This window comes from Serinus canaria, chromosome Z (assembly GCF_022539315.1).
Source record: "Serinus canaria isolate serCan28SL12 chromosome Z, serCan2020, whole genome shotgun sequence".
Classification (NCBI taxonomy): domain Eukaryota; kingdom Metazoa; phylum Chordata; class Aves; order Passeriformes; family Fringillidae; genus Serinus; species Serinus canaria.
The window spans coordinates 15849335-15867381 of NC_066343.1; the positions used below are offsets into that span (position 1 = coordinate 15849335).

At 40.1% G+C, this 18047-nt stretch overlaps 1 protein-coding gene across 1 annotated transcript; it reads right to left on the minus strand.

The window, feature by feature from the left end:
- Positions 1-4106: 4106 nt before the first annotated feature.
- SLC25A46 (solute carrier family 25 member 46) lies at positions 4107-17218 on the minus strand. The gene is made up of 8 exons (XM_050987097.1): positions 16849-17218; positions 15031-15073; positions 13705-13762; positions 13130-13207; positions 12373-12473; positions 9849-9908; positions 9358-9415; positions 4107-6336 (listed from the first exon to the last, which is right to left on the minus strand). The coding sequence occupies exons 1-8, from the start codon at positions 17099-17101 to the stop codon at positions 5758-5760; spliced, it is 1230 nt and encodes a 409-aa protein (XP_050843054.1). The 5' UTR covers positions 17102-17218; the 3' UTR covers positions 4107-5757.
- Positions 17219-18047: the final 829 nt, after the last annotated feature.

An 18047-nucleotide genomic window follows, 5' to 3' on the forward strand; every position in this document is an offset into this window, starting at 1 on the left:
CAAAATCAAACAAACAGATTATTCCCATTTTCCTACCTCTTTTGCCATTCAAGTGAGGGAATGCTCCCATTTTATATTGCTCTCAAATCTCACAGCAACAATCATTTAGCCAAATAATTTAGTGTATGACCCCTTCTCCTGGGTTATCACTGAAGAAGTAAATAGTTTGACAGTGACCACAGCTATCCCTGAATTATACCAACAAAAATCTTAGAGCTCAGCAAGAAGTTGTTTATTAATGGAGGGACAGGCCTCATTTACATCACGTACATTGATTAGGTTCTCCAGGTGGTTTTCAGTAACTCCCAAAATAAACTCCTCTTCCCCATATATTCACTAGGTACTGAATGTGTGACTGACAGGCCTGCAGTTTCCTGGATCATCCTTGCCCTTCTTGAAAACTGGGACAATGTTCACCAGTTTCCAATCAACTCAGACTTTTATGGATTCTCAGGAATGTTCAAAAATCATTGAGAGAGGCTCATGATGACATCAGCAGCTCTTTGAGTTTTCCCAGGTGAATCCCATCAAGCCCCACAGATTTGCAGGGATCCAGCTGGAGCAATGGAACCTGCACAGGCTCAGGGCCAGCTGGGAGTTTGTCACTCCCACAGTTGTGGTCCTCCAGCTCAGGGCACTCAGACACCCTCAGCCCACCAGCAGGGTTGGAGACCGAGGCAAGGACAGCATTAAACACCTCTGCCTTGTCTCTGTCCCTGCTCAGGGGGTGACCACCCTTAGCCTGCAATGGGCAATGTTACCTCAGCACTGACTTTCACCATTAATGTTTAAAGAAACTCTTTTCATTGTCCCCTACAGTTCTGGCCAGCGTCAAATCTAGCCAAGTTTTGGCTACATGAACTTTCTCCCTCACAGCAGTATCTCTATTTTTCTCCCATGGCACCTGGCCCTGCTTCCACTGGCCATACACGTTATTTTTCTTGCTTTAGCTCAAAAAAATCCCCGCTCAACCAAGCCAGCCTTCCGCCTCACTTGCTTGACTTCCAACATGCTGGAATTTCCTGTGCATTTAGGAGGTGGTGCTCAAAAAGTTATCAGAATTGATCATCTCTGGCACCTTCTAAAATGTTTTCCCAGAGACCTCATTACTAGTTCCTGAAGTCTGCTCTCCACATGTCCATGGTTGAGGTTCTCTTCCTCCTGTCAAGAGATTTTGAACTGAATCACCTAATGGTCACTGTGGCCAAGATGGCCACCAATCACCAGTTCAGCCACAAATCCCCCTCTGTAAATGAGCAACAAATCAAGGAGGGTGTTTTTCCTACTCAGCCTTTTTATCTGTGATGCCTTGGTTATATGAAGCTATCACCCAGGAGCTTTAGGAATATTCTGAACACCTGAAAGACAATGCAGTCATCTGTCACAACCAGCATGGCTTCATGAGGGGAAAGTCCTGTTTGTCAAAGGTGATTTCCTTCTCTGACAAGGTAACCCACCTGGCTGATCAATGGAAACCAGCTGATGTAATTTTTTTGGACTTCAGTGAGGCTTTTCATATTGTCACTCACAAAATCCTTCTGGACAAAATGTCCAGCCCACAGCTGGGAAAACACATCATGTGATGAGTGAGCAACCGGCTCACCAGTCAGGCACAAAGGGTTACAGTGACTGGGGTGACATCAAACTGGTGACCTGTCCCTAGCAGGGCTCTGCAGGGCTCTATCCTTGGCCCTGTGCTCTTCAACATCATCAACACCTGCACGCAGGACTGGAAGGAGACTCAGCAAATCTGCAGATGATACAAGACAGGAAGAGCTGTTGATCCCTCAAAGGCAGGGAGGCCCTGCAGAGACCTCGGTGAATCAAAGGGCTGGGCAATCACCAGCTGTGTGCAGTCCAACAAGGAAAAATGCCGGACTCTGCACCTGGGATGGGGCGACCCTGGATGTATGGAAAGATTGGGGAATGAGAGGCTGGAGAGCAGCACCGTGGAAAGGGACCTGGAGGTCCTGGTCCATGGCAAGTTGAACATGAGCCAACAGTGCCCTGGCAGCCAGGAGGGACATCCCTGTCCTGGGGGCATCAGGCCCAGCATCCCCAGCTGGGCAAGGAACGGGATTGTCCCACTCTGCTCTGGGCTGGGGCAGCCTCACCTCCAGTGCTGGGGGCAGTTTGGGAGACCACAATGTAAAAAGGATATAAAGCTACTAGAGACTGTCCAAAGGAAGGCCATAAAGATGATGGAGCTGGAGGAAGAGCCTTATAGGGAGCATCTGTGGTCACTGAGTCTGTTCAGCCTGGAGAAAAGACTGAGGAGAGACCCCATTATAGTCTTCAACTTCTTTGCGATGGGAGGAAGGGGGCAGACAAACTTGTGTGTGGTTAGCCATGACAGAAAAAAAAGGGAATGGCCTGAAGTTATGCTGGGGAGTTTCAGGTTGAGTATTCTGCAAAGGTTCTTGCCTCCAAGGGTGTTTGGGCACCTGGAACAGGTTCCCCAGGGAAATGGTCTCAGCACTTAGGTTCAAGAAGTGTTTGGACAATGCTCTCAAGCACTTAGTGGGATACTTGGCGTGCCCAAGTATGAACTGTGATGATCCTCCTGGGACCCTTTCAATTCAGGATATTCTATGATTCTACTACTCTGTGTTTGAAGCTGCAGGCGTATATCCAGCTGAAAGACCATGTGGTATGAATACCTTCCATATATTTGCTTTGAACTTGCTGCTAAAGTCAGAGAAGCTAAGAAAAACATGTATATTTGAGTCTTACAAATTCTGCATAAATCTGTGAAACTGGACATTTCAAATTATTTCAGTGCAGATCAAATCTGTGCCTCAGAGCAGATCTGCTAAAAGGAATGAACACAGCTAGAACAATCCTGGAGAATTTAGTATTGGCATCAACACTGGATCTAAAAGCTCCATTGTAACACAATGAAAGCCAAGTGTCATCTGTGTGCTGTCCATGAAAGAACACAGGCAGATTATTTGCCTGCTTCCAGGAGGCCTCATAGTTCAAAGTTTTCTGCCTGGGCTGTTGTAAGTTATGGCACAGGAAGGCTTTCCTTGTAAGAGACATGGATAAGAAGCCACATAATCCTTCACTGGGGGAAAACATCATAATCTGGTTTTCCTCAGGAACATTGACCTTCTGGAAATCAGCTCTCCTCTCTAAAGATATTAAAAAGCGTAGTAAGAAGAACAAGGTAAAAAAATTGTTTGCAGCAGGCACAAGAATTAGAGTAATAATTCTTCCTAAGAATTCATATACATAAGAATTCTATATATTTCATCACAGCCTACTTTCTACAGACAATTCAGTTTTGGAGTTTTCAGTGGTATCTCTTGCTGAAACCACCTACTGGTCATTTGTGCGAGCTAAAAATTGAATACTTCAGATTTAAAATCCAAATGAAAACCAGGAACACTTATGATTTAAAAATTTAAATTACTTTTTTCAGCCCATATTCATTTACATTTTTGCATGGGCAAAACCTTAGCAACTCTGGACAAAATGTTTTAAGTGTTTTGGAAGATAAAAAAGTATACATGAAAAATCTAAACGTGTTCATTCTAATTACCTGAAAGAGGACCAAAAAAGTATAGCCTTAAGCAAAAGGTTTTTTCCACCACGGAACAGCTGGCTACACTGACAGCATTCTTCTCATCCTGCTTACAGATCTGAGAACCTAGATTACAATTGCAAAACTGTCAGCAATGAAAGCAATAAAATATTATAGCTGTCTCTAGTGTCACTCTTGAGAACTCATCTTCCCTCTTGAAGGATATATAAAGGCAAGTCCTCCATTTCACAAAAGAAAAAGCTCTAGAATTTTATTCCTAGAAAAACAGGACTGGCCAATTTTACAGATACATGTGGAAGTGCTGGACTGCACTAGTTATTGCTTCGAGGCAATTGTGATAAAATTGTTGGCTACAGCTGAATTTAACACATTTGAAAAGGCCAGTTTCATGTATTAAAAACTTGACTGGACAGGGGCATGTACAAGTTAATGCTGTCCTTGCTTAGTGCAGGAATTTGAACTGCATGACCTGCTGAGGTCTTTTCCAGTCTGGATGATCCTCTGGCATGGCCATCTTAATACTCATAGAAATTTTTCAAGAAACCAACTTAAGAACTGAGTAGTTTACCTAAGCTCTTGCATGCAGTTTAATTCATCATGTTCTTGCACTTACAAAAGTTGAGGAATTTGAAAATGCCACCCTGGAATCTAACACTAAAACATAACACACAAAACAGGATTCCTTTACATGCCTCTTTGGTGAATTATTTTATAATACTTACAGTGAATTCTCATTTTATTAAATACACTATACACTAGAATTGCAATCAACAGTATTTCAAAAGAATCCAGTTTCCAAGTTCACCATACTTTTCATTTCAACACTTAGGCATTTAAAATACATGAAAGTTAGATTAATAACAAAGTAGACCTGATATGAAGTCAGAACCTACAAAAAGCAACATCTTTGCATTATTTTACCATGACTACTTTCTGTAAGTGGTAACTACATAATGATTAATGATTAAATGCAGATACGTTTACAGCATTCACAAAAACAGACTTGCCACATGAATGTGAAAAAAGCAGCAGCCTCTCATAATTTATAAGTGACTTTCCACATGCTTGTTGTATTTGCAAAAACCATCTTCCAACCCCCATATTTACTGATCAAACCAAGGATTAGATTATTTAGAATGATTAAAAATCATTTTCAGGCTGAGTCTGAAGGGGAAGAGGGCAAAAGTGATTTATTTCAATAGTTCCCTTGCACATAAACAGACTTAGCTCTGCTCTACAAAATATTTAAACTAGCAGAGATTTTAAATTACAGACATCAGCACTAAATAGTTCAGGAGACAATTTTATACACACCTCTCCAATCTAACAAAATAAAAACTCTAGGAACAGCCAATTGTTTTCTTAGGCTTTCTTGTACACTTTGAACACCACTACTACTACTACACACAGATTTGTATGATAATTACACTCTCATATGGAGCATCAGAGTAAAACTAAACCCTGAAGTTGTCAGTGGAAAGTCAACTAAAAATGGCACTTATACATGCACACATCAGTTTCTATTTTGCTTTATTCACACACTTAGTTATTGTAAGCCTTGCAAACAAACTGCAAGACAGCCAGATTTGCATTCTGTGCAGTTTTGCCCCACACCCATTTTTCACTGTTTTTATACAAAGCAAGAGATTCCCATTTGTCATCTTCTGCCACACTGCAGCAAAGTAAATCTTCTATATACCTGTAAATGATAACATTTAAGTCTACTTAAGTAACTTTTACAGTTTCTATTTTACTCGCAGCTCCATTAACAGTGAAGTTGGAAACATTTTTAAAAGACCATCAGTCCCCTAATTGCAAGTTCTTATAACTTAAGAAAATAAATCCAACTGCTTAACAGTCCATATTAAATATCATATGTGATACTTACAAAGCAGATACTAACAATTCATATCCATTCCTTATGTCACTGAAGTGGTAAGAGGAAAAGTAAATCCTCAATGCAATCACATTTGAAATCTGATCCCCTTTGTATGACTGCATAAGACATATTCAATTTGTGTCTGTAATTTTTAAACAGTCCTTTTTTAATTACACTTCGGAAACTATATCCCCATTTTTAAAACAAGTTGTTCTACAGTGTAAGGAGAATCCACAGTGGATTCCCCAAAGTTCATTTTCTAAGCCACTCAAACAATAACTAGGTTAGCAAGTCAATCATATCCAATGTGCTAGATCCAGACCTGGACAGATTATGAAACATTTTGAAGCAGTGTTGAGTAAATAATTTTGGTAAGCTGTAAAACTGCCACATGCAAGGTATACTGTATTATAACAGCTCCAAATCCTTTATAAAAACCTTGCATTCCTTCTTCCCGTTTTATAGTATTTATGCAGTCTTTCATTCCCTCATACTGAGTATTGATTGGAAGCACTTCATAGCCAAGATCTGTATTGTCAATTATTGTGCGTGTCCCTTGAATATGAAGGCGGTGCAAAACTGTCTCCAGCGGGTAAAGCATGACATCAGCACAAAGGCTAGCAGCAAAGCTAGCAATAAGTTCTGGAAAATACGCATCCAGCATGCTCTGCACAGAAGTGGAGCTCTCAGTTGGAAGGTTGTGGGAATTATCCCTTTTCAAAATAAACAAGACAAGCTTCTGGACGACGGAACTGATGACGTAGTGAAGAACTCCGTGTAGAGCAGTGGGAAAAGTCAGGACCATCAGAGGAAGGAGACGTTTGCTATGGGGTACTCCCAAGCCTACAACTCTCCCAATTCCTTCTTTCACACAGTCTAGGATGCCAGGATTGTCTCGAATGATTTCACTCTACAAGAACAAACAAGGAGTTACAACTCGTGCTGAGCACTTCAAAAACATCGTGACATCCATTCTGACACTTTATCACTGCTGAACTTTTAAAAAGAGTTAAATACTTGCATGCTACTATGTCTACACAGCTGTACAAATAAAAGTCCCTTGTTATAACACTCTTCACAGCATTCAATTAAGCTTCTTTTTAAAGAATGAACCCATCTTAAAGCGGTGAGGGTTTTTTAATGTATATTGCAGTTATCTATGTTTCTACCAAAGAAATACAACCTTCAGCCAACTGCTGGAAGTATTAGAATGCAAACCAGTCATGAACTTATAATGTCTACATCTGGAGCAAAATGCCAGGAAGTACTTACTTAATTCAAAGTTCCTTTACTTTAAAGACTATGATTATAACCTTGGAATTTGAATCTACATAGAAAAGACTTCTATAACTAGTGTTGAAAACTCATTTTTGACATGAATTTAATCGTTCAGTTTTGAATGTTTTCATGGCATTATATGCATTTAAAGTAGTATTCCTTACTCACGCTGTCTCTGAGTGAAGAGATAATTACTCTATTCATGTGCTAAAAATAAAAATCCTGTAATAATTATTTACTCTGTTACAATCCACCTGGCAGGGTAGGATTAAGTTAAAAATATTATTTCCCATACTATTAGTGTTTTATCATGTGGTTTACATCCAAAATTCAAGATTTTGGTCTCTATGTCCTGACCTCACAGCAGAATAAACCACCAGAATATTCCTCAGTATTTTCAGGAAATATTAAACAGCCTGCAGAGCCTTGATGGTCTTTTCTGTGTGGGCGAGAAATTAGTTTAAATGCCTGAGAACATAATGTTGTCACAGACTTTAAGTACAAGTTAGGCAGCACAACCCTTACTGACTCCTTTTCTGTCCCACTTCACTACAGTCACTGCACTTCAAAACCACTCCTGCTTTGGCCTAACACGCCACCATGAGGTTTGAGATGCTAATGACAAAAGAACAAATGTGACAGCTACAAATTTCCACCCTTTACAGCTATTTTGGTGAAATGTACACTTGGATAAGTGTAAAACAGATACTGTTGAGCAGCACGGTTTACCAGAATTAAGACAGTCAAAGTCAATATAAACCTGCTAGAAGGAAATCCAACAATCTTCAGCTTTTCTGGTTTGTCATTGGTCATTGTCTTCTTGCAGCACAGGAAATGTAACGCAAACCTGGCAAGTCAAGTTGCTCTCCTGCACTGATTAATACAATATAAAAATCTTCACAAATACTATCATTACCTCTGCTGTGTTTCTAATAAGCTTATGCTTCCAGGAACTCAAGAACCCATTTTGTGTATCATATATATACATACAGACAGACACACACTTGTTCACTAAAATACTTGCACACAGCTGAAGCTACTAATCTTAAAATCCTCAGATCTCAGTGGAATTTTCATAATCAATCCAACAGAGAGAAGATCACCTACCTAAAATGCCAAGAGAGATGCTTTTTTGGTTTTTTATTGTTATCCTATTAAGTTGCTTTTTAGCAAAGAAACTATATACTTTGCAAACAGAAGACAGGCTCTAAATCACGTTCTCTTTTATTGCTAAAAAATTTACCCATGCCCAACAACACAGCTAATACAACATCTTTTCAGACAAAAAAAATGAGCAGTAAGATATAACATTCCATTCTGTGGCCTGCTATGGACTCCAGAAACATTAAGTGTTCCACCACTGTTTCTAGTTCCAAAATTATGGCATGCTCAGGGTAGAGCTGTTCCCCAATAATTAAGAATTTGAGTTCCAGCCAGGTTCCCACTATGATACCAGCTAAGTCTCCCAAATATTCCCCAAACCAGAGATCCCATGAGAAAAGAAAGTTTATAAAATACAGAGTATCTTCAGAGGAAGTGAGTTTGTTGTGGGGAGTCTGTCTATAACTCTCCCTGCACAGCTGCTTAATCTCACCTGACCTGTTAATCCATAATGCAGCCAGTTCAGACAGAACAGCTCTCCTAGTACCTTCTGGCTTATTTCAGCTTGGATTGTCTGCCCACAGCAGAATCCTGCCCCTGCCCATGCCTCTAAAGTACATGCTGAAACCAAGAAACTGCAGAAGCCAGCCTTTTCCCCAGAAAAGCACCATTTTGGACACATACAGCAGTAAACTAGCCTTTACAGTACATAGAACTTGCCCAAGCTGTGAATGAAAATTATTATTTTAATGACTCAGTGACACAAGAGTGACTATCCTGCACTCTCCATATTAGAGCTCAAACTACTGAAATAGTTCCATTAGCTGCACAGAGACTCTCCCGTGTCATCTAAGAGCAGTAATTATACAGAGAGGGCTGGGAGAATTATCCTGGACATTTCTGCACAGCTAACCCTTGCCTTTCTCCAGAAAGAGATGCAACACCTCACGGACCAGCAGTCTGCAACACAGTGCTTGGGGCTACTCAGCACAGTTACAGAACAAGCTAACATGCATTCGAAGTGACAGGTCCAGACTTTAATTTTTGTGGCTAAGGAAGAACTAGATGAAGATTAAAAATAAAAAGCTGATTGAATGAAAACAGTCCTGAGAGGGTAGAGCTGAGTATTTCATTAAAAATCCCCACTGAACTACTGGAAAAAACTTCACAGTTGTTGTAGAGGACAGATGTCACTGTAACAACATGCCTAGGAAAGCGAAGGTTAAAAATCTTACATGAGAAAAACTTCTTTATGCTTTATCTGCTGAAACAAATAGATATAGCATGTCCCTATTTCATATATAATATATTCCAACTATCTATATTAAATGTTCTTTCTAATTCTAGATTTAGAATTAAGATAGTACACTGATATACCCTACATAGGTAATGCCCATTTCAGCTAAGTCACACAGCCTCAAGCAAATGCAACAAACAAACAAATGCAAATTACTGCAATGCAAAGCTGAATTCAAAGATTCATCTCTCCACATAATCTAATCTATAAAGAGTACCAGTATCTTTTAAAATGTTCCAAATATATTTAAGTTACCTGTACAGTTTCAATCAGGCTCGCGGAATAAAAAGGCATGGCTATCACATGTGTTAACCTGCAGAAATAAACAGTGTAAGAATTAACATAATGACAATACTAGAATTTCAGCCAAACAGGCACCTGTAAGTTGATAAAGCTATCTACCAAATTATCCCTGAGAAAAAAATAACCAAGTATAACTCAATTACTAAAATGTACATCAACTAGTTGAGATAAGCTTCAGTCAAAAGTTTAGTTAAATTCTATTTCCATGTGACCAGACTGATTAAGGTCTAAAATAGTCTAATCTTTTAATTTAGTTGAGTTCCATAGAAACAGGGATCTAGTATGAGAAAACCTGTGAAAGTGGTGTATGTAATCAAGATTGTTCAAAAAATCAGCATTTGAAAAGTACTGTCTTGTCAAGAAGATGTAGCAGCAGACTAAACTTATGTCCATTTCATAGTTTTATTATATTTAGGTAGTAAGACATAATACACATGTTATACTTACCCTTTGAGTAAAGGTGTCCACCTATCTGCTTGAGATTCCATTTATGCGAAAGCTCTCTAAAAGAGAAGTATTTACCACAATATGAATAATCATCCACATGTAATTCTCAAGCAATTCTTCCATGAGCATCAACAACCTGTTGTCAGTTTTCATACTGGTGTTCTACTATTCAGGTTGAAGTATTTCCCATATTGAAAAGAGACAGCAAAATATTTAGTAAATCATGCTTAACTTCAAGTAGTTTTTCTTCAAGTAGCCTGTCAGATATTCTATCAAAAAAGGTTTCAGTTATTAATTACTAAGATGTCTGCAGCTCTCACAGCAACTGACTTTAATCGGTTCTGTATTTATTTAGCAACCTTATGTACAAGCACTTAAAGCAATTTTCAGGGAACAATGGAATACTTTAATATTTTCCTACTTTTCCTTTATCAAGAAATCATTTTTATTTCATTTTGGTTTGGTTGCACTCTTCTGTTCTTAAGGTTATGTCTACCCTGCTGTTATTTCTTTCAAGAAAATATAAATCATATTCAGGTACAGTTAGATAAGAATAAATCAAGTACAGGAGGTCAGGCTATAAGTTGCACAGTAATTCCATATAGACATAACTGAAGTTTTTTGTTCTATGACCAGTCCTTAGCATATTCTGATAAAAAAGAAGAAAATCCATGTATTTAACACAAAGGTGACATCAAAAATATTTCCTTGAAGTAGTCTGAAATGCTGAGCACATTAGACTTTGCATTTTTAATAACAAGCTTTAATGTTTTCAGCTTCAAGTCTTATCTAGGAATCACAATCAGATACTGCTTGTAGTTAACCCTAATCCAAGAAAGTCAAGATTTTACTCTTCCTGAAGAACTGAGTATTGCTACTAGCTGTCACATTTTAAATACATAGGTCAATCACTAAACAGGAACAGAAGATCATTTTTACCATTATATATTTCAGACACTTGGATCACATCCACTTACCCCTAATACTTAAATGATGTGGAAAATTAAACCAGCCAAACTAATGTGTGAAAGCCTAATCTGTCAATCCACAAGGCACAACCTTGCAAGAACAATCACGTAACAAGTTTGCCTAGTACAAAATGTTCACACCCATTTCTGGGCTCCTCTGCTAAAACAGGGGCATTCTTTCATGTAAGTATTACATAGAATTAGAATTGACATTTCACTTCTCTGTGCTCTTTGGACCCTGATAACGCAGTTAAATAGCAATAACCCTCTCCTCCCTGTGACCAACCAAAGATGCAAGCCACCACTAAGAAGGAAGAGAGAGCATTCAGTATAAAACTGTTGTGGGGTGGTGCATGTATGAGAACACCATTTTAGCCAGATCACTTTCACAGTCCAGTTAATTTCCTGACTGTTCACACATTGTGTTTCCACAAAGGTAGGAGTAGCACAGAGGAAGGAATGAGCTGGTTCCAGCAGAAAGGTTTGATTCTTCTGGCAGCAGCACCAGCTTACTTTCCAAACTTCTGTACTGGCCCCCAAGTACAAAAATATTGCTCACATTTGTGAGAATTCAGAACTATGAAGATATAAACACCATATCACATCTCATATCACATATAAACTTAAGCATACCCTAGAGCTGTATCTAAAACACACTTGGAAGAAAGCATATGCCTAGAAATTTCAATTACCTATGAAACAGAGCTGACCAATACCCTTAAATACACAGGCTATACAATTTAAATATGAAATACTTTTTCTAATGTTTTTGCAAATGCCTACTTTTATTATGGACACATGCATCATAACAGTATTTGATTCATCCTAACAATTTCTTCTTTTTAAACCCAGGGTAGTTTCCATGTCCCTGAATATTTTTAGTAAAAAATTACTAAACTTCTGCAGCAGAGGGTTGACACAGTGATGTAGAATGATGAGTATCTCTTTAAATAAAGCCAGAAATTTTTAGTGGTAATGTCTTTGTTATGAGAATACTGAACAAGGTACGTGTAGCTGTTGGTCAAGGAAAGAAGACAAAGCTGCTACTACATGGACACCCATTTACCATGTCTTCTCATTCACTAATGCAGGCCACTCTGTTTCCCCTCCTACCAAGGACAGTGCAAATATTCAGCAAAATATCAATGCTAGATTATTAGCTGGGCAAGTCTTCTGTATATAGATTAATAAGATCAGGAATTTTTCCCTTAGGTATGGTATTTGCTATTATCACACAATAAAAACCTAAATAAAAGAAGAAAACTATCATTTTTTAAATTATGGAGTTGAATATCAAAGACCAATTTGCCACAGCATTTCCAAGCAAAACAAGTAAGTTGACACAAACAAATAAAGTTCCTAAAAGAGTCCCTCGCTATTTATGGATTATGAGGTACTCTTTTCCAAGACAACCACACTGTGTCTGGAAACACCTATTTATTGTCTCGCTGTTCTCATGAAGGAATATTTTTCAAACAGCCTTACTAACACTCTGAAAATAAGTCAACAACTTATTGATTTGTTAGAAGTGGTTAAAAAACACATGCAATACCTTGGCAAAGGTGTAAATTCACTGATGATGCCTTCTGTTCCCAGGGTTATGCCCTGAACAATGAAAGTGCTGCCCATTCCTTTCCAGAGAGCTCTTGGACCCTGTGTGTTGAAATATCCGACATAAAACTCAAAAAGGTTTTCAACTTATTATTTAAAAAAAATAGTAAATTCAGACCACACAGGGCTACAATTCTACTGTTCAACTTTACCATTAAACTTGGGTAACAAATTATTTTTTAATCTATGAAGAAGTTTGTATTTCAATAATTTCAAAGACCTGTCAATAATTTTGGAGGCACATCTCCCACTGTTAACACCATTTTTTATGAACAAAATGAGCTTGAGATGTCAAAAGTACATCCATAAGATATTCAGAATCAAGAATTTCTTCCTGCCTTCTGATCTAAGTTTAAGGATTGCCATTCCCCTGCAGAATTGGAAATGTATTTAGTACTACCTTTGGAAGGAGTCACTTCAACAATAACTTTACCCACATACTGATTAATGATCTTTTAGAAACCTAATGAAAAAAAAAAATCAGGGACTTTTTGTTTTCTAACATCCATAAATCTTTCCCCACTAAGAACTGTTCTATTGAAAAAAATAATGGTTTACTTATCTTCTTGACACATTTCTGTAACCATAAAACTAACAAACCCTCTCAACAGCCATGCTTTCCAACACCACCTACATAAACACAATGTACATACATGCTGTAGGAAGCCTCAATGCTCACATAGCCACCAAGTACTAACCTGTGTCTTATTGATGCAGTACATGATATTGACAATAGTAAACGGTGTGAGATGATAATTCCGTGCATGATAGTTAACCTGTTAAAATATAAATAATGGCAGTCTTAGAATCACACTTGCAGATGATACAATTCTGAAAGATAAAGGTGTTTCAAATACAAGAATTTTATCTCTGTAAGATCAGCGAAAAATATGAGCAAGTTTTTACTGAAATTTAGGAAAATAGGCAGCCCTTTTAAGTATTCATATACTGATAGTTTAAACAATAAACAATACATAAATCAGAATATATGAAACAAAGCATCCTGCTTGTAAATGGGGATCTGAAAGTTGCTCTGCAGACCCCAAAACACTTACTGGCTGTAATTTCCTTTCCACTACCCAAAGAAAAATGAGCAAGATTTTTCAAAATAACCTAAACTGCAGAATAGAAAATATGTATTCTACAAGTAAAAACTTGTTAATGTAGCAGAGGGCCCCTAAAAATTACAAAGCTTCCTAAAATACATACTTTCATACAGAGATATGACAGTACACAGGAGTTTTGACTGGAATAGGTAATATAAAAGACATACCTGACATTGACGACGTAGAACAATGCAAGGATGTGCCAACACATTTTCTGTAAATAGGCTTTAAAAGAAAACTGTATTTAATGCACGAGAAGTCACTAAAATTCCTTAGAAAAGACTTGTTAATTGTCTTTAACAGCAGCAAATCAGTATTTGGAAAAGCAATATATTTTCTAGTGAACTAACAATGTATGTTTTTGATGGCTATCCAACAGCCTCCCAAGGAACAAGTTACATGAAATCTGACATATACATTCACTATGACAAACCCCATACCTATGTAGTATGCACATATTTTTATAAACAAAAAAACATACAAAATTTCTTAATTTCATCCTCCACAAAGTATCATGGTACAAAACAAACCCCAACCACAATTATGAGAAGACTAGTTCCAGTATTATGCTAATTCTGCATACTGTATTATTAATCAAGACTCTCCTTAGGAAGGCCAGAGGACTGGTACTAACTACCTTTTCACCAAAAACACTACTGACCCAAAGCAAATCTCCTGTCACTGCCAGAAGTCATATTTCAATCAAAACTTCACAGTTTCTGCTTTCAAAGTTCTCACTTCCAAAGCAGAATTCCTGGTTGCAGCCATTCAGAGCAAATATTTATGTCATCTCAAAATGCCTGAGTGATCAGAGTACTTACCTGTACATTGCTCAAACCTGGGACATGGATTAGAAAAGTAGAACATCCAGGATTTTTACAAACACAAGCTACAGAATCATCTCTGGTAGGTTTCTGAACTTCTGATGAACAAGTGGCACAGGAAAACACTGCAGTTTGAGCTTATTTGTAGTTTGCTACTACCAAAGGAGGTAAAACTTTCCCTGGACATCAGCATCTTAAAAATTCAGCACTTTGTCAAAAATACTATCAATAATCAAGGGTCACTATAATAAAGAATAAAATGGCCTTCAGACCACTTGGTTAGATGAACATTATGGTCTGAGGATACTTTGGTAATACACTTGAAGACATTTTCACTTTCTTAGAAAACGTCTGTATTGCCTAAAAATATTAATAAAAGTTGCAAATGTCAAAAAAGTTTTCCCGTGTTACTTTCAGATTACTTGGACAGGGTACACATATCCTGGGCATTCCATATGAAAAACTGTTTCTTACATTCATGCAAGTATTTTTTGAGCAACAGTTAAAGAAAACAGAAATCTAAATGGGGGTAGTAAGTTTCTAAACACATTTCAACTACTTATGGCTATTGGAATAAAAACACAACATAAAAGTGTATGTAGGATTTTATAAACCCTATGAGACAAATATGACTTTTACTACTGCTTTGTCATTGAACACAACTCTTACCTTGCAAGGCCAATACCAAAGCCAGCAAATCTGTTCAACTGCTCTGAAAAAGAAGAAAAAAAACCAAAACAAAATGAGATTATACAGCAGTGATAATCACAAAATGAAGAAAATGCCATGCACAGGATCTGAAAAACTAATTTTATCCTGTACTTGCCTTAGAAAATTACACGCACTAAACCACAATATTTATGGCAGCTGAGCAACAGAGAATATAAAAAAAAAAATTCTCCCAGGAATATTTGCACTTTGGACTGCATTTGAGTTGGTACATACTCTAATATATAAAATTATGCTTTTCATACAGGGGAAAAAAAGAACAGAGAAAATGAACAGTAAAACAGAGTATTTTAATATCTTAAAAAAACCAGCTACTGAGAGATTTAGCATGCATGAGTTCACAGTAATTCTGAAACATAAATTTAGATAATTGAGGTGAAAATAATGTTAAAATGGTAGGAAGGCAAAATTTTGGGTGAAGTTACACAAAAAGCCATGGATAAAGTAACAAAACAACATAAGGCAAATTTTCAAGCCAGTTGTTCAACTCCAGTCCTTTGCAAAAATCTAGTTAGTGGAGAATTACAAAAGTAAATAATGCAACTCTCTGTTGCCTGCAACCAGACAAACATTTCCACATTGGGAATTATCAGAAGGGATTTTAAAATGAACATTAGAACAGTAAAGGTAATTTAAAGTTAATGCCCAGCTCTACAATCTTCAGAGTCCAAGTAGTCTGAAGGCATGGATAAAGTCAGTAACTTCAGTGGGGCTCCACACAAAGGTGGCAGCCCTCCTAAAAATGGTAAGATACCATTTGCAGCTGCTGGATTCAGTGATTACAGCAATTCCTTATCAGTGCTCTAAAGCGCAAAAAGAACACACCTTCCACATGTAGATAGGGGAAAAAATGTAGTCTCCAGCTATGCAAAGATACTTAAGACAGTGCTACAACCAGTGCATGCATGGACAGAGTCCAGCTAAAGGCTCTACTCTTTATGAGACCTACATAAATCATGGCACTACAGGTCAGAGAAGAAAGACTTGCCTACTAATATAATCCGATTTCAGGTAAACTACTATTTCATATATCTTTTGATACTCAAGTGTCCATAACCTGGTCCTTTTATTTAAAAACATACAGTACCCTAGATATAGCAAGTTCTCCTTAATTCACCTCAGTTTCATTAAGATCTAAAATGACTTTATTTATGGAGGCTTATACTCAAGTTTCCCAGCAATTACTGAAAAAGCCTTGTACTCAGTTGCTTCTTTAAATCCTACCAGTCCCACAGTTCCCTCGCTATCAGACGTGGACGGGGGAGGTTTACGTCAGCAGTTCATGTTTTAAACCCAAGAGAAGCCAGGCGCTCTGTAACACCACCACAGTATCGCAGCACTCCAAGAGCCAAAAGCACTTCCCGCCCTTAAAGAGGGCGGAGTGTTTCTGCAGGAGATTGTTTACATGAGCAATGGGGAGCAAGCTGACCGCACAGTGCTTAACGAGAAGCGGGCGCGTTCTGGCACTCTCAAACCATTTTGCACGGAATTGCACAGTGCAGGAGCGCAACAGGCAGCCACGGAGCAGTCCGCGTTCTTCTAAAGGACTTTTATGCCCGGCGCTTCAGCACCGCCACTATAAAGGAGGGCCGGGCGGCGCTGGGCCTGGCCGCGGCACAGCCCAGGGCCGCCTCCTGCCCGCCCTTGCCCGGCGGGTCACTGCTCGCGGGAGGCGGGAGCCGCGGGTCAGCGGGACCGGGGAGCGGCGAGAGGCGGCGGCCGCCCCCGGGCTAGCCCAGGCCCCGGGCCCTCCCTTACCGGCACCGGGGCCGGCCGCCCCGAGGTTGGCTTCCTCGTTGGAGCCGGCGCCGCCCAGAGGGGTCCCGGCCCCATACGGCGGCGTCTTCTCGCCCCAGTGCAGGTTGCGGCTGCCGGGGATGTCGGGCGGGCTGGTCACCCAGGATCCCAGCTCCGAGCCGCTGCTGAAAGGCCTGGAGCCGGGGCCCAGCTCGTCGCGGCCGATCCCGCGGTAGCCGAGGCCGTCGAAGCCGTCGGGGCGCCGCGGGTGCATGGTGGGGGTGGCTGAGGGAGCCTGGAGTGGCCGAGGGCAGCGGGAGAGGAGCGGGAGGCGCCGCGCTCGGGCCGCACCGGCGGCAACGGACCCGGACCCGCCGCCCGCCCTGGCACTTCCGGCTGCGGTGAGGCCGCGCGCGTGACCGCCGAGGGGGCGGGGCCGAGGCGCTGGGCCAATGGCGGCGCTCCGCTTGCCCGGCCCGGGGCGGGGCGTCCGACGAAGCGGGGTGGGCGGGCGAGGGCTCTCCCTGGCGGTGCGGCGGGCAGATAGCCCGTGTGGCGGCTCCGCTTCCCGCCTTGTCCCGGCGGGCCGCACCCCGTAGGCGAGCCCTGAGAAAGCGAGAGGTGACCGGAGAAACATAAGGTGACCATGCGGACCTGAGACAGCACTTTCCGGGGAAAAACATCCTTCTTATCGACGCTGGAGATGAGCACGACGAAGACATGGCAAGTGCAAGGATGAGGCCAAGAAGGAGGGCATAGAGAGGAACACAGAGCACCCAAGATGCCCAGAGCCCTCCGACCCATTTGGTAAAAGGTCTGAAAAAGCAGACTGCCCTTGGTAACTGATTGCATAGGAAGTGAGAAACACTTCAGTACGGGGAATAGAAAGGATCAGGCCATAGAAAGTATCCCCCAAGCCCAGCTGGTGCCCCCAGGATATCCCGCTGGCTGGACGGATACAGCTGGATTGATTCTGACATCAGGACTGACATGCCTTCGGCTGGATTAGGGCTGGAACCAGGAGCAGTGATCTCTTCTTTTTCTCTCTTTTATCTCCTTTTTTCTTCACCTCTTCCTCTCTCTCTTCCCTTTCACACTACTGCTTTATCTTAAACCCATTGCCACATGCTTATTTGGTAGGTCAGGGGCTAGAATACCGATTTCCATGCCAGGTGTGTAATTTACTGATAAAACTTCCTGATTGTTTGCAGACCCTCTGC